The sequence below is a fragment of the Anopheles funestus genome, chromosome X, assembly GCF_943734845.2.
Source record: "Anopheles funestus chromosome X, idAnoFuneDA-416_04, whole genome shotgun sequence".
NCBI classification, from domain to species: Eukaryota; Metazoa; Arthropoda; class Insecta; order Diptera; family Culicidae; genus Anopheles; species Anopheles funestus.
The window spans coordinates 8,206,864-8,228,896 of record NC_064597.1 but is presented as its reverse complement, the minus strand read 5'-3'; the positions used below and the strand labels follow the sequence as shown (position 1 = coordinate 8,228,896).

At 41.2% G+C, this 22,033-nt stretch overlaps 1 protein-coding gene across 4 annotated transcripts; it reads right to left on the bottom strand.

Moving 5' to 3' along the window:
* Nucleotides 1-1,021: 1,021 nt before the first annotated feature.
* Nucleotides 1,022-21,982, bottom strand: LOC125764072 (MAP kinase-activating death domain protein). 4 transcript variants are annotated; one of them, XM_049427905.1, is made up of 17 exons: nt 21,104-21,982; nt 19,214-19,543; nt 18,799-19,145; nt 17,867-18,727; nt 17,667-17,793; nt 16,102-17,550; nt 15,830-15,889; nt 14,824-15,612; nt 14,551-14,754; nt 14,238-14,477; nt 13,415-13,549; nt 12,645-13,151; nt 12,303-12,575; nt 12,056-12,223; nt 3,973-4,045; nt 3,854-3,900; nt 1,022-2,934 (listed from the first exon to the last, which is right to left on the bottom strand). In XM_049427905.1, exons 2-17 carry the CDS (start codon nt 19,358-19,360, stop codon nt 2,155-2,157), a joined length of 6,207 nt encoding a protein of 2,068 aa, XP_049283862.1. In that variant the 5' UTR covers nt 19,361-19,543; nt 21,104-21,982; the 3' UTR covers nt 1,022-2,154. The 4 variants fall into 4 exon arrangements, with proteins under 4 accessions (XP_049283862.1, XP_049283872.1, XP_049283881.1 ...); XM_049427915.1 differs by lacking the exon at nt 15,830-15,889 and having other exon boundaries at nt 19,214-19,545; XM_049427924.1 differs by lacking the exon at nt 13,415-13,549 and having other exon boundaries at nt 19,214-19,545; nt 21,104-21,981.
* Between the last annotated feature and the right edge of the window lie 51 nt (nt 21,983-22,033).

The window sequence follows — 22,033 nt, the reverse complement described above, 5'->3', positions numbered from 1 at the left end:
CTTTTATTATTTTTCTTCTTCCTTCAATTTTTTTTCTTTTTTTTCGTCATACGATTAACGTCACTCGGCAATGCCGCACCGGTTTTGGCAGGATAGGATTCTCGGACATTCGTATTCTCCGGGCATAATCGCACATGAGCCGGGGGGGGGAAATACTGTTCTCGACTATTTCAGTACCGATGTGCAGAACCGAATACCCAAATACGAGCGAGCTAGAGCACATGAAACGCATCACAGCTGTATGATCGCGCGGGGGGGAAAGATCACATTGAGGAGGTTTTAATGCAAACTGTAAAAGGTATGAATTTACGATTGTTCGACGTTTTGAGAACGGGGAACATAAATTATTTCCATTGGTACAGTTTTGGTACCTAATAAAAGAATATAGTAAATACTTTATACAAGTTAAAGCATTTATTTCGATACACTGTTGATTGTCGATCTAGTATTTATGGGAGTCACTCTTTCTCTCCTCTTTGTCCTCTTTCTATATATATATATATCTCTCTCACTGTTCTGAAGAAATGTCAAAGAGCAGAGTAGAAGTCTTGTTTTGGGTCCCACCAACAGTAAACGAGGCTAAAGGGTATCACAAGCTAAAGATGAAGATCGAAGAATCGGGAACTTTATGTCTTGCAACAAGAAGATCTCTTTAAGCTCTCCAGAAGAAGGAACTTCATGTCCTGCAACAAGAAGATAAGCCTTCCTATTTATTGAAGCAGTTCCAGCTCAGTGAAATCGACGATCTTGTAAACGATGTACCGAAGATCACCAAATTTCTCAATATTTCTCCCATGCGACTTAGAGATGCTTTGAGTGTAGCACTTGCTGCAATAAAGGAATTGAAATAAAATAAAATGAAATCGATATACACAATTGGAAACGAATCCGGAAGCTTGGATTCTAAGTATCTTATCTGGCACGTCCAATCGTTGTTTTACGTGCTACAGTATGCGACTCACCTGCAGCAGGAAGAAGGAAGCATCGGTTCGGAAAAGGGACGTTGATCAGCAGTAAGCCATTTGCATACACTGGAAGCGGCAGATTCTACGCACTCCCAATACATTGGATTGCCTTTATTTTGTTGATTTTCACTTCCCGTTTCTATCAGTTTCCTACCATTTGCTTCATCTGTCGCTCCTGAAAGTATGTATTGCTCTTGTGGTCGCTAACGCGTACAGGTTGCTATCACAACTGGCGGATCTACTACGGCTAGGGTCGAAGGTAACGGGTCTACGGGGCGGGGGAGGGAACACATGTCTGCGTCCGCGAACGATTACAGTGTTTAAATATAGTGCGGGGGGGCGAGTTTTCGATACATAACGCCACACACACACGGATGATATATTGTTTTAAAGCTATTGAGATTTAACATAAACGCAAACTGATGTGTCTTCTTCGGGGGGGTCCATTGGGTTTTACATTGGCGATATTTTGCGTCATTTAAATAGTAGAACGTATTTGTCCGGGGTGTTTTCTTTTCTTGCTATCAACCTGAGGCGAAATTATCGATTACGAATTTATCCTACCGGCTGGCTGTCTGGCTGTGATATATACAGGCGCACGTGTATGTATAGTTCAGACCGAAGTTCCCTTATCTTCGTACATTCTATGGCTACTATCACACTAATGCTAACATTGCCCCCATCCCTCGCGTTCCTCAGGCAAATTATATTATCGCTCTTATTAACATTTGTGCACAAAAACAAAGCATTTCATAAAACTGGAAACGGAAATGTAATCGACAACATTAACACTTAAACATATGCAGCTGATGAAAGCATCCATCGCGTACAGACGAAACTATTGAACGTAATTCACCTAGAAGCGAGACCCGCTCGTTATCCTACCTGAAGATGTGTATTATTTAAAGCTTATTTTTAACAGCACGCGACACTTTTGTTTCTGTTTAATTATATAGATCTGTGTTTGTTTTTCTTTCTTTCTTTCTACTCCAAAGATTCAATTGCACCATAGAGCTTCGCACAGTGGATAGTTTACTCTCTTCTTCCCTTCCCTCTCTAAACTGGTTGTGTCGCTCGCTTACGTTTTAATCGTTGTATTATGGTTTGCGTTGCATTTTGCGAGCGTTACATTCAGGTCAGCTAGTCCATCGAGTCCATCTCTGCAGTGTTTACTGGCATTCTACTGGCTTTAATGTTCCAACGATGCATTACCACCAGCGTCTGTCGATTGTTTTTGTAGCGAACGAAACGGAAACGGTTTTGCACCCGACTGTCGGGCAGAGGCGGAAGGTTCGATGGCGGAGTACTGACGTTGCAATGGTTGCTGGTGGCTGGACGTACTGCTGACCGAATCGGACCGCTGCGAAAGGCTAGTGCGGGGTGGAATTGCTGGTGGTGGACCCCGGTTTGGCACCAGTACCGGTGCCTTGGTTAACGGTGGGCTGCTAGAAATGGAGCTGGATGAGGTGACCTTCGGCCGTGCTGGAATTGTTGGTGGTTTTGGTACCGACGCTGCTTTGTCCGCTGTTGCTACATCCGCTTGGGAGGTGTTGGAATGCTTTCGCTGATTCGGTTGCTGTGGTTGCTGCGACTGAAAGGTGGGCGGTGGGTGCGCCGGTGGCTGCTGTACCGGCTGCTGTATCGCTGTCGGTGCCGATTGTTTGGGGCTGATCGGTTTACCGACGACGGTTTTTAACTTTGGTGAGCTTTGTTGGGGCAGATGAATTTGTTGAATTTTTTGCGATTGTTGTTGGTGCTGTTGTTGCTGTTGCTGCTGCTGTTGTGGCTGAACCTGAAGAGTTTTGACCGATGGTGACTGTCCAACGTTTGCTTGTGCGCTAGGGACCTGTACGTGCTGCGGCCCAGCTGATATTCCCTTCCCAGTGACAGATCCCTGTTGCTTTGTCTGCTCCTGACCGGCGGCAATGTATGAGAAAACGCACAGCACCGCATAGCATATTTGATCCGCCTGCAATGGTGGGAGAATAGTTTCTGGGTCTGGAGATTCACGGAAAGATGCCATCCCATGCGTCTAGAGCGTATAATATAACAAATCATTTGTCGTATTATGCCATACCGATATAATACCTAGCTGCCCCATCAAAACACAACGTGTAGGACATTAGCACCGTTGCTTTACGATCCAGTCACCCTGTGTAACCGGATTGTAGTGAGGCAAAGAGATGCAGTGAGATCTGTGATTTGCATTTAAGTAAATGCCACGCCTGATCATTTGCAATTAAACAGGTTCCGTAACAGTGCTGTACTGTCAAATATAAAACCTTTTTTTTTGTTTTATCAAACCCACCCTAACTACTTTTTTGTTACGCACGCATCTTCGTTGCGTATGCGCAATGAACAAACAATGTTACTACTTATCGTAAATCAATATCTAGCTTCTAAAATAATTTATTCAAAGCTGTTTTAATGCTGTCCTTACAGTAGCTACAGTGGAACGCCCGATTATCCGTGCTGATTGAGACACGGCCCCTACCGGATCAGCGAATATCACGGATAATATGCACAACTCTTTTTATTGATCAATATTAGTGTTTAGTGTATAATGAGTGGATTTTTTTTCTAAAGCTAAATGTGTTAATATTCTTAGGTGCACTTTGCAAAATAAATCTGTTTTATTTGGTCGAACTTAAGCCAATTGTATCATTTCTTATAGAGGCTTTTATTCCTTGCCAACTCCGGTTTGCAGTTTAAAATGTCAATTTGCTTTTGGGAACTGTCATTTACGAGCAGCACGGATAATGGGACAGCTGGATAAAAGGTATCCGGATCATCGGTGCTCCACTGTACTTATCATAATGCTCATTCGGTATCGCATGATTTGACAACCAAGCTTAGTTTAAGCTTGAGGGTTGAGAATAGTTACTTACCATCGCAGATTTATATTTACGCTGAATAATAAGTCTCGTTTTAGGATCTAAAAGAAGAAAAATAGTTTGCTGTCAGTTAACAGAAAAACTTAACAAACAGTCCGGGTAAATATACTTACTGTATTCCTCCAAAATGAACACTCCTCCCTTCTGTGTGAAACACTTCCGTATGTGGTTCAGTCGGATGAAGAACTGTTGGCAAATTTTTGTCGCATATTTGTCGTTTGAAGAACAGGCGACGGTGTCACATTAATCACACCAACCGATCAAGATCAGGGTGTGTGTTGTTTCCGTCGAATGAAGAAAACAGGGAAAAGCATATTAACAACAAATGTTAACCTGATGACGAGGCAAGGTGCTTCTGCACGTATCGAGCTGTATCTGTGTAAATGTATATGTGCATTGAGTGTGTGTATTGTTGTGTAGCGCGTGTTTAATGTATTGTGCACTAGCTAACTTCAACCAGATAGTAAAGTAGTAGTAGTAATACGGTACTTGTGCAGTCTGTCATAATTGTCAAATCGATTACATTTGAATTGTTACCTGGTTTGTTTTCGGTTCGGTTTTTTTTTTTCTTTTTGAGGTTAGCATTGAGAGATAAGCTGCCTTGCCATATAAAGTTCAAACTCCATTGCGCAACATTTCAAACGCAACCGGCTACCATTTTTACATGTCCGCGTGGTAAGTTTCGTGTATGGTGAGTGTATGTATGTATGCTTTGTAATGTCAAAAAGGCAAACATGTACATATGGGGCAAAAAACAGAACGATATCAATTTGTAGAATAATTTAAAAAAGAAAAAGAAAAGCCGCTAAACATTATTATCGGCAGCATTTGTAATATAATCCGCTAATAAAGACTAATATATATCCTTGCAGGAAAGAAAAATCTAAATGATTGGCTCTGTTTTAAATACGACACGGTTTTATCACTCAAAACAAATAAGAAAAAAAAAATACAAAAACAAAGCAAACAACTACTAAAACTGCTACCATCAGCATACTAGTTCTAAACTGGGAAGCATAAAATATTTAACCACGAGCACGAGAAAAAGAAAACATTAAAACAATATTCAAGAAGTAAAACGAAAAAAAAACCGAGCGAAAAACGAAACTGCATCGGTAACAAGAACGGGGTGAATATACCCCGATTGGCCTACGGTTCTACCGGCAAAATGAGCGTTTGTAGTAAATGGTATGGAGGCTGAGTTTGTGTGTGGCTCGTAACATAACTAGCTTATGCTACCAGTGTGCGTTAATGGTAAACGAATAAAAGCTTCATACAAGACCAAGATGTACAACGAAAACTATGAAAGAATGACAGGAAGAGAGAGAAGAAAAAAACAAACAACCACAAAATGGCAGAACAGAAATGGCGCATAAAACCAAAGTACCAAACGTAACTTCCAATTGTTTTGCGTTGAATTTTTTTTTTCGTTTTTTTTTTTTTTTGGTTTTGTAATGGGGGGACGCACATTAGAGCGTCTCTAAAGAGCGATGAAGGTGATATAACTCTATGTGTCTATGTATACATCTATGCACATATTGAATATATTTATGAGCAAAAGAAGATGCGCTTTTTTTTTTAAATTTGCCTACGAACATAAAGATCAATTACACCATTCGATAAAACACATGTCCATATTGCGTAAACTGGGAACATATTATCATATACAAACAAATTTACTTGTGAGATGGTCTTCGAAACGATCGGCACTAGAAACAGCTTTATGTTTTTTTTTAAATTAAATTTTTTTTAGCTGTTTGCTCGAAAATTAGAAAACTTAAGAAAAAACAAACTTGGCACATTTATTTTTAGAATTTAAAACTTTTATAGAAACGAAAGATTTGTGTGTTTTTTTTAACATAAAAAACGGAGAGAAACTAACAAAAGCTGGTTTAACGAAATAAACTGCATTATAGAGATGTTTTACAAACGGAAAACAATTGTTGTATAGTAAAGATGATATTACACGATGATCTAAGATAATATATAAAACAAAAAGTTGTTTGTTTATGTTTCACTTTTACTCATGAAATGGTTCACAAAAATATACAAAATTTTGTAAAAAAGAAAAAAATACACTAATTTTCAAATTTTACAATCGTAAACCAACCAATTGCATTCTTTGGTTAAAAAAGAAGGAGCAAACACTGTAACGGGACGTATTGCATGTAAGGGGAAACGGGAAAGTGCATGCGAAAAATACCATTACAGAAACACAAGAATAAAACCCAAAAAACGAAGTGTGTTCAAATCAATGTGAAAATGGCTCTATATTTTCAACCAGATTTACTTTGCTAGACTTACTAAGCTCGTTTTCATAATGCACTAAGGGGTGTGGGGGGTAGGTAGAGAAATGGGGACAAAAACGGAAAATGAGAAAAGCTGACTAAGAATGAAACTAATCGGAAGAAACAATATCTTCAAGTACAATTTTGCTTACGATGTTACTTTACGGAAAAAAAATGCAGAAATGTAAATAAAAATAAGGGTCTAACGCCGTCACCAAACGCTTAGCAATTGTCGCGGTTGCGAAACTCCATATAAAAAAAATAAAAACAGAAGAATGGCTGTTAATTCGAAATAAAATCTCATCTTACGGATATTTCCCAAAAAAAAAAATCAATTAATTTGCAAAATTTTATAAGTTGATTTATTTTAATGCCAATTGGTTGCAATTTGGGTTTTTTCACCCAAACAATACTTTAAATTAAAAAAAGAATAAAAAATCAGAAAAAAATTTAAAAAAAAATTTCAACTCGAAAATTTCATAAGGCTTACCCCTTAAGATTTTTTAGGAAATTTTGCAAAAAAAAATTAAATTGTTTTATTTCAATGCCAATTGGTTACAATAAGTTTCTTTTCACTCAAATAATGTTTTAAACAAAAAAATAATAAAAAATTTAAAAAATTTAAAAAATTATAAAAGTTTGAAAATTTCATAAGGCTCATTTTTGCACCAAGTTTTGCCTATAACTCGGTCGGTATCCAACGGATCGCCAATCTTTAACCTGTGGTCGATAGATGGCACCAATGGCTACATTTTCTTCTTGGACGGCCATGCGTTTAGATGTCTGTGCCAGAAGTTATTCGAGGAACCAAGTTCCTTACCCTGTTTGAGAAAATGTAAAATTTTCCTCATTTTTGAGCAATGTAGCAAAATTTTTAAATCTGATATATTTTAATGGGAATTTATTGCAATAAGTTTCTTTTCACTTAAATAGTGCTTTAAATTAAAAAAAGAATAAAAAATCAGAAAAAAATTTAAAAAAAAATTTCAACTCGAAAATTTCATAAGGCTTACCCCTTATGATTTTTTTGGGAAATTTTGCAAAAAAATTTAAATTGTTTTATTTTAATGCCAATTGGTTACAATAAGTTTCTTTTCACTCAAATAATGTTTTAAACAAAAAAAATAATAAAAAATTATAAAAAAATAAAAAAAATCCATAAATAAGCCAATTGCCTTTCTCATCGACTTTATCAAAACAATAAATGTATTACTTATTATAATTTTCTTTGTTCGCAAACGCGACAATTGCTAAGCATGTAGTGACGGGGTAACGCAAAACTGTGTGCGCAACTTCACCGCACTAACGCAACTTTCTAAAGCCGCTAAAAAAAACTGAAACATGAAATACATGAACTATGATATAGCAGCGCGCGGTGATGAAGCTTTTGTAATTGCTGCTCCACAACAAATCGTAACTTGTATCAGCTTGTACAAACAGGTTCGGCAAGATTATTCTCTCACTCTCTCTCTCTCACTTTTAATTTAAATGATTTTGTTGAAAATATTACGTGATGGGTATGTTTCAGGAACGCGTAAATACGATAATAAACATCGACACCGAGTTTTAAAAAAGTGAGCAACACAAGAGAATTAATACAAAGCATGTGTGGGGGGGGGGGGGGGGAGGAACTTCCTTCCAGAATGGAAAATGGAGTTAAAATTGAAAAATCCGGAAAAAATGGAAAACATAAACGATTATTTGAATGCACTAATTAAAATCGGGAAAGGAACTTATTGGGGTGAGGGGGCGTTAAGATACAGCACAGTAAAGCTTCTCGTAAAGCTTCTAGTAGTAGCACTCTAGTTTTTTGGTGGAGATGAGTTTCGAAAGGGTGATTGTGTATCATCCAGCCAAAATAAATACTGTGGCAGGGGGTGTGTAGTGTTAGACAAAACCCAATTAACAAAGAAACAAAAACCAATAAAACGTTGAGCTAGTCTCGTTGCGTGAAGTGAGGGAAAACTGGAAAGGAAAAGTAGAGGTATCAAACTGATCAATAATGAAGCAGTAAACAAAACGAAAAAAGAAAAAGAAAGAATATACATCGTACATATAAACAGCAACAATCAGTATAATTGCCTACATTGTTGATGTTGGGGGTTAAAGTTTAGGGAGAGTATTTTTGATATATTTTCCTTTTTTTTTCTTTTGCGTGTACATTGTGAGTGAATAGTGTATAGCGAAGTTTTGTATTTTTTTTTTTGTAGCAAATGTCTCACTTATTACATAATAGTAAAATAGAAAAAAATGTAACTGTACCTCAAAATCCTTTCCAGCAAATGAGAGTATAGTAAATGTTTGAAAATGATCCAGATTTTTTTTTTGGTTTCAACGTGTTTCATGTTTTTTGTTCGTATTTTTTTTTTTTTTTACATTTCATTTTATTTGTACGATGGACGATCAAGGTTTTCGATTGAATTTCAACATTGTTCGTTCATTTGATAGTATCGAAATCGTCATTAGATGATTCGACAGATTAAAAAAAGGGGAGGAATAAAAGAGAAAGGTAAGAAAATCATGATTAGTGAAGTTCGATAATAAATTGCTCCAGTTAGGATGGTTTTGTTGTTGTTGTTGTTGTTGTTGTTGTACATTTAAAATTTATTATTTCAAATTATCATTATTCCGGTTTGGTTTTACGAAGGAGATATGAGAAGGTATGTAAACTTTGATGATGATAAAACCATAAACCTTTACTGTGGTAAAACTGTACAAACCAGCATACACTGTTTTCTACACTTCTATCTACTGGTCCTTTTGTTTTTTTTTTTTTTTGGTATTTATTCCTGTCTGCAGTGGGCAAGTTAAAATTGTTCTTCCAATAGAGCAGGAGCGGGACAGAAATGATATTCATGAAATGCAGTTGTTCAACCGAAGATACGCTTTGAAACAGTTGGACAGCGTTACAGGGTTAAACGTGAAAGAATACGTTAAAAAGAAAAAAAAAGAAACAAAACGGAAAAGAACAGGAGACGAAACGAAGGTAACGCAAAACACAGTAGATCAGTTAACTCAAAAGAAGAAGAAAAAACGTATCCGCGTACACTCAAGGACCATCTCAAAAGTTTTTTTTTTTAATTTGTATTCCTCATTTTGCGTAGACAAATTGCTCTATGCTTTGTTCATTTGTCGTTTTGTTGCCACGACGGGAGAAATCGTGTGTAATAGCTGTCGGATAACGGAAAATAAATCAAACAAAAGAATAACTCAACGTACACGGTTCGATGACAAAGGCAGAGAATATTAAACATACAAACAAAATAAAAAAAAAACTTTATCCATTGTTAATCGAACTCCAGTGTAATGAAGTGTCATGTGGCTCAGGTAGCTTCATACGATTTAATTGAACATAATAAAAGAAAAAGACTAATTGACAATAACAAAAAAAACCGTACTCCAAACGATTGTTAAAACTTTCACAAAACACAACGAGAGACGAAAATAATGAATATGATTAAAGATCGATAAACTTTTTAGAAACATGTTACATGCGTGTTATTAATAAACACGGTTAAAAATATTAAATTGCTTTCATGTAAAACGAATTGGAGCTGATTTTCTATTTCTTTTAGTCTATAAAATTCTCCATGGACCAACTTAATTTCATTGTGCGAAAAATCCGAACTCGGGTTCGTCCAACTCCACTGTAGCACTTAATTTTGTAAATGTGTAATGTGAAAACGGTGGAAAGGATAAATATGGCTTGAGAATAAACGTTACACCGTAAAAGTTTATCACAAAAACGCGCGCGCGCATATGAAAAAGAAAGAAAGAAAAACAAACAAACAAAGACGTCTAACAATAGTTTGCCGTAAAACACATCAGCATCTTGAAGGATGATCGTAAACGAGAGTGGAAGACAAACGAGATTAAACATACGAAACAGAATGAAACGAATCACAATTATCTTGGTTGATGTGCGTGCTTAGTAAGAGTAGCCCAAAATGCACTAGCTGTCAAAAACAAATGCAAGTAAGCGGCGAGTAAAAGAGACTGTGATGCGTATATATATGGATATATAATAAATGTAAAGCAAAACAATATGATCAGCTCTCTCCTTTTGTTTTCCATCTCCTGTACCCCTTCTAACATGTTTTTTTTCTTATTCGCCTCGATTTTTTCTTCCTTTTTCCTCCAAGAGACAGAGAGAGACACAGTGTCACACTCTTCTCGCACATTAGAAAAAAAACGGAAATTTTAGTAAACGAAACAAACCATCCCAGCATTTTGACATCGGAACTAGTGACAGATAATGCTACATGGAATATTGCACACACACACACGCACACTAGTGTGGAGAGGTGTACAGGATAAATGCGCAAATAGCCATAAATGATTGCTTCATACTAAAGACTGACGTTCCTGACACATGTTTGACAGATGCTAAAGGATAGTACAGCACAGGTGTATAGGGTGCGTTACTATCCACGGAAACGGACGGAACACGCACACACACAGACGCAGCGAGTAACTAAAGCTATTGCATGGCATCTGAATGCGAATTCGTCTCACACATTTGTATAATGCTTTATATGATCTGGTTTTTTTTTGTAGTATAATTACATGGAGGAATTCTCATGGTTATACGTGAACTAGTTAAATGGTAAAGAACGTAAAACATGCGTAATAAGAGTTTTTGGAATATCAATGCTAAAGATATGGAACGAAAAGGAAACAAATTAGGTCGGTTAAAACATAGATATATAACGTTGACATCTACACGCAAGTTTGTGCTTATTACATCTTTAAGTTATTGGGAGAGTAGGTACATGTTCAACTGTTTTGTCGAAAAAAAATTATATGCAATAGGTACACACGAGCAATGGGTGAAATGTTTTGTTAGTAGTACGAAACGTAGTATACTGGCATTGTTTTTGCACCGCGACAGAACGAGTTGTGGCAAGATTCGGTTCGATTCGCCTAGCTAGAGACGGTCCTTGATAACGTTAACAGTAGCAACGCTTAGTGGTTGCAAGTCATTTCAGATCGTCGTACCTCGACGTACAAAAAACGAAAACTCATAACGAAACGGACAACGAAAATTCCCAAAAACAAAAAAACAAAACCGTGTCAGTATACGCAAGCAAACACAATCGTAACTCAACCAGTAAACGTAAAATGTAAAACCAGAAAAATAAATCAATGTGACAGCGATAACGAATAAAACCGAACGGAAATAGTAACAGTGAACAATTTTTTGCATATTAGAAACCTTAATTTACTACACGCTTTTGCAATTTTCCTATATTTGGCATTATGAAGCTCCCGTGAGCAAATGCATTTAGTATTCCCCGCTTGTGGATACTAAGTTATGGATTACCTCCTCATCGAAATGAGATGACAGTTGAAAGCAGTTCTAAAGGCTAGCTTTGTTTACTTCTCGAGTTCGGAGTCGTAAGGCCCCGATGCCACCAACATTCACCAAGGCAGGGTGAATGAGACGGCAGAACGGAAACAGAAAAAAAAACCCTTGACAGATGAGATGACACTAAGCTAAAACAAACAACCGTTTGTTCCAGTATCGGCGACACAATCTGGATGTTTGCAAACGTGTACTGCTTCGACAAAGATGATCGGGTGTGTTATGATGGACGTTACTAATCATACTGTTTTTTTTTTTGGATACCAAGCGACACTAGCTGTCGGCTATCAGTTGGGGGAGGTTTTTTTGTTCTCAGCGATAAACATAACACTCGACGTACAAAACGACAGATCCGACTGAACGGTATCATTTTGGATGGTACGAGTAACTGAGTATGATGCATGTAAGAAGGTAATACATTTATAAAAAGAGAATGATGAACGAAAACGAGATTAAAACGAAACGGTACAAGCTAAGAAAGAACATACAATTTGGGGGGTGTGACTAACGGTATGTACTAAGCGATGGAACAGTTGGGCTTACCTTGCTGTTGGCAAACAACAGTCCGACGCCCTCAAGGCACACCTGCAGCAAACCTCCCTCGCCGGTGGTCATGTCCTGTACCGGGAACTCACCTCCTAACTCCGGTGCCTGGCCAGCGCAACCGCTGCGTTCCATCGACTCCTTGATGCAGTTATACAACTCCTTGCACTGTTGTGAAGTGTGAAATATCGTTGCACAAGTTAATCGAAAATCGTCCTTTACATGCTCTGCTGGGCATCGCACTTACCTTGCGTGTATAGTACTTGTGTAGCTGTGTTTGGCCACCGTTACGCTGCCACAGACAGAGTACCTTCGTCTTCGGCGAATACGTCATGTTAACGAGCCGTTCGAACCACCATCGTTCGGTGATGCTGCCATTAACCGAACGCAACACCAGTCCGTCATCACGCACCTCAATAAACCGGAGCGATCCGCTTGCATCGATACCCTGATGCACGGTGAAACTTTGCCGATGCAGTAACCGGGAACCAAGTGGCTTCAGATCGATATCATTACCATGCTGGCCAAAAAAAAAGTGAAAAACAACGTTATTCGCATACAAATGAACTGCGGCAAACCCTTTACCTACCAGATTATTGATCTGATCGAGCAGTAAGTTCACTTCCTGCGAGTAGATGAAGCCGATGTGACTTTTACCAAGCAATCGGCGAACTTTCTTCTTTATTTCCAGCTTGTGCACATTCAGCATAACCAGAATTGCGGTTAGATTGTAGAGCATCGTTGACAGTAGACGATCCTCATCGTGCTCTAGCCGCTTGCGCTCGGACTCGGATAACGCTTTGTAACGCTCCATCATCTCACCCGGACCCTGATCCATCCCGATCATGTCCCGCTCCTGACTCACCGCATCCAGGAACGCATCCTCCCAGAACTGCATCTGATCCCAAATGCTGGACCGATCCTTGCCCAACAAACCCTCGAACAGATACACCCGCGGTGCATCCGGTGATGGTGATCCGGACGAGGGAATAAGGCTACCGCCGGTGTAGCGAAAACCCGCACTCAGTGATGACTTGCCGGAGAATATACCGCCCGCCATCTTTTTCGCATCCTTCAGGGTGGAACTTTTCGGAAACTGAAAGTAAAATGAACGAACGTACCGAATTAAAACAAATTGTATTCTGTAATCTTCCCCTGATACGCAGATAATTGTAGAAGAATTATTTAAATTAAATAAACATGCATTTCCACAAGACACACACACACCCACACGCTCACAAAAACAAAAGTACACACACGCACACGCAACAAAAAACGAATTGTAATGTAAGTTAGCAAATCAAGTGAGTTGTGAAGATTTGCTCATCTCACCACAAGCCACATCATTGCGATACTTACCTTCTCATATTCCGTATCCGACACAGTCGACCGGCAAGAAATGGAGGTGGCCAAATAGTCACCGGTTTGCTGTTGCGGCAAAACGTCACTAGCGACAGATAATGTCCCAGATGAATCTTGCATCGCAATGCTACCCTGTGTGTTGTAGAGGTGAGGGAGACATACATTTCAAGCGTACACATATAGATGTAGAGAACTAAATTATACTGCGCAAGAGGTAAGAGGAGCAATAATGAAGAAGGGACCAATCTGACCATAGTAGTATTGCGGTTTTTTTCTGGTCTAAGAAAACAAAACAAAAAAACTTTACATAGAGCGAAATCAAACCATAAGATCAACTATTGTAACACACACAAACGTACTTCCAGGCCATTCGTTTTAACTCACTTTATACAGTAATAAAACACAAAAACAAAACAACACAACAGACAATGTGGGATGGGAAATTAAATGTTTGCACTAATACACGACGCGCTAAATACTTTGATTGCAATTTTTACCACTCAGACTGCTTGAGCCTGAGAAGCATCTGCGTCTCCTGTACTTTTAGAGCATTTGAATGTATATGTTATCATTTTTCAAGAAAATTCAGATCTTCCAACAAAACCTAAATATGCAAAATATATCAGAAAGTGGAACGATTCTTCTCTATCATTTGTACCAGCTATAGCCAAACTATTGTACAGCATCACGATGTATCACATTGTTAATCAATTTACAAGAAAAATAGTAGAGTATTTAATTTATAACAAATAGGAGAAACGATCGTTGTGAGCATTAAACAAAAACATATTACTATTAAAGCTGAGGATTCTTTACCCACCTCGGAATCAAACGATGTCAACTTGTTAAACAACACGTTACGTTTAAGCGAAAGCATATCCTTGAACATCTCCGACGTGGACTGGTTTTCCTGCTCGTTCTCCGACGGGTGCCGTGATAGAGCAACATGATCCGTGGTCGCATTTGAGCTTTTGCGAGAACCACCCAACATCCAGTCGGACAATTCCGTAGGGCTTTGCGGCGACCGAAGATTCTCTCGACTGCCCATTGGACTGACACTCTGGTTAAGGAAGAGGGAAAGAGACGTGTCAAGCAATCGTACCCACAAGTAACGCAATGTAACGCATGGTTACCTGACTGGAGAGTAAACTGGCGGACATATCTGAACCTGCGCCTTCGGTTAAATCCTTGCTCCAGTAATGCGTGTGTGCGATTTCCATCATCTGAAAGACGGACGCCATCCCACCGAGCCCAAAGTTTCCAATCGTGTGTTCCAACCCATGCGTTATTGCCACCAAACACTTGAGCGTACCTTTGTACACGGCTTTCGATATGCACTATTGCAGATAAAGATAATGCAATTATTTCTTGTGGACGTAGTATGTTGGGGATATCGACATACTTACCACATCGTCTATATGATCATCAGGTCCAATTTTTCGCTCAAGCGTCCTATTGAGCTTCCCCAGTACAAGCATACGGTACGATTCGTCCTCCATCAGCTTCTTGAGACGGTTCAGCTTCAACCATCCAACACCCTCACCGGCCAGCACCTGATTTACAAGATCCTTAAGAAAGGTTTGATTTTCCGAATTACTTGTCGACCGCTCGGCGTTCTGTATTCGCTGAATCTCTTCCTTCGTTTGCTTCGGACCGGAATGTTTAATAAGCGGATTGCGCTCCACCAACCCCTTCCGACCCGGGAATGGATCGAACGATAACTTTTCCTTCATTTTGATCTGCTGCTGCTGTAGCATGCTGGTAGCACGCTGTGTGTCACCGCCCTGCTGTTGATGGTGTTGCTGTTGATGCTGCTGATGTTGCTGATGTTGCTGCTGCTGTTGTTGGTTTTTCTGCTTACTACCGAATAGATCGGAGAACATGGAGGATGTCGATTGGGCGATGCCGTTAAAATCGCTCGTGATCGACGAAAACAGTGACTGATTAGTGGTGGCCACCGTATTGGAAGTCGGCGAATTTAACGACTGCGGACCGGAGTAGGGTCCGGTACCCTGCTGCAGTAATCCCTTCTTCGCTGCCACCTCTTTTGCCGATTTGGTGAGATCCCCAATGGTGGATTTGCCGACGTACGTTAGATCCTCGATCGTATTCTTGCTGACTCCAGCCGCCTGCTTCGATGCTTCGAGAGCCTGTTTCGAAGCCTCTTCGGCGGCTTTCTTTGCCTGTAACGTAAGCTGAAAGCAAATGGGATCTCTATTAAACAAAATATTCCGTTTAAAACAAGAAGCGCACAAGCTCAACAAAAACATCAAGCACACTAATTTGGCAATAGCGGGCGCCTCAACAAAGGCAAGGTTGCTTTTTTTTGTTGTTGGTTACTCGTAAAGAACGGCATTATATTGCTAGCAACGGAAACATAATAAGAGAATAAAACAAACAAACCAAACACACCTGCTCAAGGGGAGCTAGAATCTTGAGATCTTCTTCAATTTCCTTCGCCTGCACTTTGAACTTAACACATTCCATAAATGTAGAATTTTGAAGATAAATTACAATAAAGAGGGACAGCGTGCAACAGAACGAAGGTAAAGAAAGACAGAAAGAAGGAGAGTTAGAGAATAGGGAATTGACATTAAATCATATACAATCATAGTTACTCCTAGAACGGAGAACATTAGATATACAGTAAGTGCACAGTGAGGTATGAAGTCTGACCCGCCTACCTTATCCATCTGAGCCAACAGACCGTCCTGGCTGCTCTGTCGGGTCGTTTCCCTAACGAGCTCCTTCGCCTGTGTCGTCAGCACCTCGAACAGTGAGCCTTGCGAGCTCTGGCGCTGTGATCCGGCCGATCCAAGCGATGGTGGATGGCTGCCAGAACCGGTCGAGCCGGAGCTGGATGTGCGTGCCAACAGATTTGCTCCGCTCTGCTGTCGTCCAAAGTTAGGCGATATGGGTGGTGGTATCTTACACAACTTTCCGCTACGTTTGGCTCCGGCGACTGCTTCGTGCGAACCTCCACTATCCTTCGATACGATTGTCTTCGGAGTTGTGGTTGAGTTGGAGTCAGATTCGTTCTCAAAGCTACCATGCTCACGCTCTGGCTTTACCACCAGATGTACCTCGTTGCGTGTCTTGGGGTTAAATTCAAACTCCGAATCCCGATTGAAGCTGGGCGAGCTAAGGTCAGACTGGCTGGAAGATGTCGATTCGGCTGAGTCCGGTTGCTCCGTACCGCTCGGTTCTCTCGGTTGCGGTTGCATTCCTTCCGGGAAGCGTAACGAGCTGGGCGGTCGATATACAAGATGTGGGTCTAGATTCGATGACAGGTTCTTCGGTGCGACATGATGATGATGATGGTGCTGGTTAGCGTACACCTCGTGCAGACTCGGCGACAGATCCGATGATACGATCTCGGACACAAAGTCACTTAGCGACGAGTACGATGAGCTAGTGCTGTCCGCACCGTCCGAGTCGGAACCACTCTCATCCGTTGGTTGACTCTCGAGCCGCAACATACGCTTGAGTGCGACACTGAGCGAACTACCCTCGTCCCACACCTGGAAGCGAATCGGGTTGAGGGCGTGTGCGTACCATTTCGGCTTATCGCCGACTTGCGCCGGATCCAATACACCCGTCTGCACGCGAAGAAACGCTACGTTCGAGGGCGTCAGTGACCATTCGGCTAACCACTCAACAGCTTGAGTACGGGCGAAGCGATTCAAAAAGGCAGACGTACGGGGTCGCGAACGCAGAAAACTATTAATCTGAAAGGCGACAACTGGCCGTGGATATAGTCGCAGTATGCGCGTGTGCTCGGTGAAGTTGGCGAGTGTGTTTTGCGAATTGAAGAACCGCACCATTGCAACACGTGTCGCCACATCGACCGAATCGACGTCCGCACCAAAAATCAGTGGATTTGCAGCGGATGGTTGACCGACGGGACTTGGCTGTTGGGAAGCAACTGTAGGGCCGGACGGACCAGTCAAAGGTGCGGTACCAGTGGACGACACGCCACCATGATTAGAACCATGCGATCCGGACGACTGCGGTGCCTGCAGTGCTAAACCAGTAGTAGCGTTCGTACTATTGAAGCTGTCTCGCCCGTTAGCAGCGGGCGGACGATTCGGCATCGATGATGCCTGATTCCCGGAAGTCATCGAGTTGAGAGCCTTACACACAATCAATGAAATATCATCAGACATCGGATCTCCAGGTTAGCAACCACAGGATGTTTAACACCCATTGTAAATGTAACGCTAGGAAAGTAACTACTACAGACACATACCTGTTTCAAGTGATTCTTCAGTATACCGCCTTCTGGTTCCGGCAACATTGGTATTGCCTCCATCTCACCAGAAGCCGGTGTGAGCTTGTTCGAGTCTAGATCAACGAGCCAAATGTCGTCCGGTAAGCTATTAGTAGAAAAAATGAATACTTAGCTACCTTATAGGGCTACTCCGGTAGCACTTGCGAACCTATTCTTACCGAAAGTTTTTCTTGTACATCAAAAAGGTCGCCGGTAGCCCGATAATGTAAGGCGTGGGTGCAAGCAACAACTGCTCAGCGCTTCCCATACATGTTGGCAATAGTGGAATCACCGGGAACATGTACTCTAATGGGTAGATCAGATGCACGAACGCCATTACGGACATGGAAAGTGCGTTATAGTTACGCGACTGTATGATGACCTTGTGCTCTAGCAGTATTAGCGTCAGTACCCGCAGACAGGTATCGACACCCAACAGTTCCAGCGGCAGATGAAGCGGAAAGTCGACCAGCGTAAAGCGTGTGTGGTCTGGAAGGGCAAACACGAGCGGTTGATAGAGTGCAGCGGACAGCACGTCTACCTCGACGCGCGTTGAACCGGGCACCGGTACCGGCGCGGACAGTAGCCGCAAGATCCAGGTTTCGATCTCCTGTACATCGTGCAGTATGACCGAGCTGGTCGACTCCGATGCCTGGTTAGTAAGCACGTTCCAGACACTATCGCGCACCGATGGCCGTGCAGCACCAACACGTTTCGGGCTGCACGAATCATTACAGGCATCGATTAGCCGTTTCAGTATGAACAGACATTCGCGAAATATCGTTAAGAATGGATGATGGGAGAGAATGCACAGTGATGTCAGGGAATGGTTACGAATTTTCGATCGCTTTCGGGAGGCGCGTGGCGAGGGAGAATGGCTACCACCGGATTCGGAGTCCCCGGATGGACCGACCACTCCCAACAGTGATTGATGGGTAGTTCCATAGTTGGTGCTCGCATTCGGTGGATCCGAGTCACGTCTGCTGGGGCAATCCCGGTCGGATGAGTCGCTCGGTGCTATATTGCTGCTCCGATAGTCACTGCGAATAGTAGATTAAAAAGCAATCAACTTCCAGCTCCAGTTCCAGACAACTGGCAAGCAAAGCATTACCTAGAAAAGGCAGAATCGGAACTCTTCTCCATGCTTTTGCGCCACGACTCACGGCGCAGTGAGGAGTTCGGTGGCTGTTTACTATTTGCCGTGCCGGAACCGACACTAACGCGCGGCAACGATTTTTCGATCGGACGATAAAAGTTCACACAGATACCGTACCGCGTTTTGCCCGAATCCTTATCGGTGAGGGTGAACACAAAGGATGTTGTATCCCTTATAGCTGATCCTGTCCGCCGGGAACCAACACTGACGCATCCTTCCGGCTGACAGAAGTACACCATGTCCAGCGGCAGCGGGAAATCATCATGGTCCATGGGTGGGTAACGTCGCAATAGCTCCGGTAGCTATATTAAAACAAAAACACCGACACGTTAGCTGACAAAACCGAAGCTTGCGCACGATATATACTAACCTGCACCGACGATTGACTGGCAGAACCAGAAGCAGACACTACGTTACCAGTCCCGGAGCGCGTCACATGCGTTGTGCGAGCCCCAACAATTGCCAGATAGTCGATCAATCGCGGACATAGCGAGTCACGTTGCTGCTGTTCGGCCATTGTAACGTGAGATCTAACGGGCTTCTGCTGACGTCAAATATGCGGCAAGGATGGCAAATCTTCCACAAAGAAGCTGCCTAATATACGGGATGATAGGCGCCTCCTGCTAGATCCACAGTGCCGTGCGTCGGTTCTGCTGAACGGTCGCTAAATTTAGCTGAAGAAGCATCTATGCCGTGTACACTCTATAGTCGATGATATTTTTATAGAAAAAAGAGCATAGAGGGATGTACAAAATGCCCTTTTTTTCGCTGATGTGATGACCTACGTGGTCATTTGTAAGTACGAATTGATGGAATATCTACGTACTATTCAATTGTTTTCTTCACTTCAAATCTAAAGATACATATCCTATTTCGCACAATACAACCTCAGGAAATCTTAGGCTCCGTCTTTTTTTCTTGAATAACTTTAGCAAATTTTGCTTACACCTCTCTGAAGGACAGGCAAGTTAAAAACGTACAAACAAGCTACAATAAAGGCCTTTTATTGTACTCTACTCGCAATGTATTCTTGCTTGGTCCAGAGCACGACATCAGTGCTGGTGCTAACAACCATATTTGGGCAATAATATGCCACGTAATAAGTGCCCTACGGGTACACGTGAAGGACAAAAACTCTATTATCGTTAGGATTATTATGAAAGTTATCCAGCACTCACTTTGTCACGGCTTGATAAAATTACACATACATATGTATATTGAGATAAGAAGTTTCTAAATTACAAAATAATAAACATCATTTTTAAAATGTAAGTTTTAAAATAAACTCAAGCTACAACAAACAGTTTTCTTAGGATCACACTTTGTATGTTGAATAATCGCAACAGCATACCAACATTGCCCAAGGCCCCCTGGACGTACATTATGGGTGTATAAAAGCATAACCTTCATCACGAGATGCTCTTCTCTCGAATGGTTCTACAACAATGATTCCCTGAATCGTTTATCGCCGAACGAAAGCAAACGAGCAAAAAAAAAAGATGTGGCAGAATTTTCCAGGGTCATTCTCTCGACGAGCTGACGAAGAGAAAATCATGTAACCAAGTGCCTCACAAGCTATTCTATTCCCCAAAATGTCCAGCATATTCAATTTTAATCTCTTAATTCTTGAAGAGAATTATTTGTGCTGCCCATTTCTTAAATGATGGCCACAACTTTTCCCATTTCCGACACATCTGTCTACAACTTGTTGAGGCGGAAGTTGGGAAAACACAGATATCGTTGCATCCATGTTCCCTGGAGAATTCACTGCCATATTTAGAGGTGATGAAGTATGTTGGATACGTAATTATCGATTACAGAAATATCCATGCAATGACGTCGGTCCGCTAAGGTACAGTGCAAAAATCGATAATATATAGAACAATGTCATCCACGTGTTAGCAATGCCCACGCAAACAAGAGAATCAACCAATCGGTTGTTAAAGCTACTGCACCTCAGGTTGCCACTTTACATCGATCCATTACGCGGTGAGTGTTGAATAATGTAACGCAAAGTGCGACTAACTCTTATAACCCAAATATACCATACCTATCGGGCATTTACACGGCCACCTGCTTAACCTTAGGGTATACATATACGTTCAATTCAGCTTAGATAATGATGCTACACTTACATATCATCAAGAGCAATGCTTTTAGGTTTCAGGCTTTAGGATTGAACGGAGATCGTAGTTAAAGCCCAATGTACAACATTGATTATTTTCAATTTTCTACTACAAGCTCCAACAAAAGCGCTCACCTTGATAATACCACATGGGATGATTCTGCTCGTTGTCCGAGGTATAAGGTAATATGTGCAGGAAGACTGTTATACCTTAAGCTTGAGTGTAGAGCTGCTGGAGATTTACAGGGCACATCAACATGAACAACCGTGTTCTTGCTTGCCTACAAATATTGCGCTCCTGACACATGATTTACGGTTTTCACCAAATTGCACCAGCCCCAAAAGTTAGGTGAGGCATATGAAACCGAAATTTTCACATTAGCTCAAAACCCAGCAGAATTCCTCATCTTTTCCTCCTTTCTCTCTCTTTCCCTCTCTCTCTCACTCTATTTCTATCCCTCTTTCTCGCTATATCTTAGTAGTAACAGCTCTTTTCGAGCGGACCTCTTTTCGACTGCACTGTTCAAGTTTCGGTTGTTGACTGATGGCTGTTTTTCACACACAATCGTAATGGAAAATAGGTACGTCGTCACGTTTTTTTTCCGACCACCCCCCCGATAAGCAGGCAACCAACCCAATTTTATATCCCGCTCTAAAGCATACAAAGGCAAGGAGCGTTGTGTGTCTCAACCCGCAGGCTGATAACGAATCGAGCGCAGGCGCTACCAATTTTCTTCGTCTTTCGTATGCGAACTCGTGAATGCTTCCAGTGGATAGACTACAGAGGGAGCTAGTACTAGCAATAACTTCCTACAAAACTATATTCTCTACTATACGGCCACACTGGCAAGTGTATTTACACACGACACTCTATGGTAACTCCGGCCGGAATGACATATATATTGAAACGGTTACGTGAAAACATTTATCACAATAAAGGAGAAATTACATCTCATAGTGAAACGTAAAGTTGGGGTTTAGTATCCCCAATTAATTTAAAGTAAATTAAAATTTTAAACAATAGTATTATGCTTTGACACTAACGCAATAGTAATTGATACAATA

Excerpts from the sequence above, each read along its gene's own strand:
- LOC125764072 (XM_049427905.1), bottom strand. The coding sequence starts at position 19,360 with ATGGCCGAACAGCAGCAACGTGACTCGCTATGTCCGCGATTGATCGAC. Across the intron at positions 18,728-18,798 it reads TCCGATTCTGCCTTTTCTAG|TGACTATCGGAGCAGCAATA; the intron begins GTAATGCTTTGC and ends TACTATTCGCAG. Across the intron at positions 14,478-14,550 it reads CCAGTTTACTCTCCAGTCAG|AGTGTCAGTCCAATGGGCAG; the intron begins GTAACCATGCGT and ends TTCCTTAACCAG.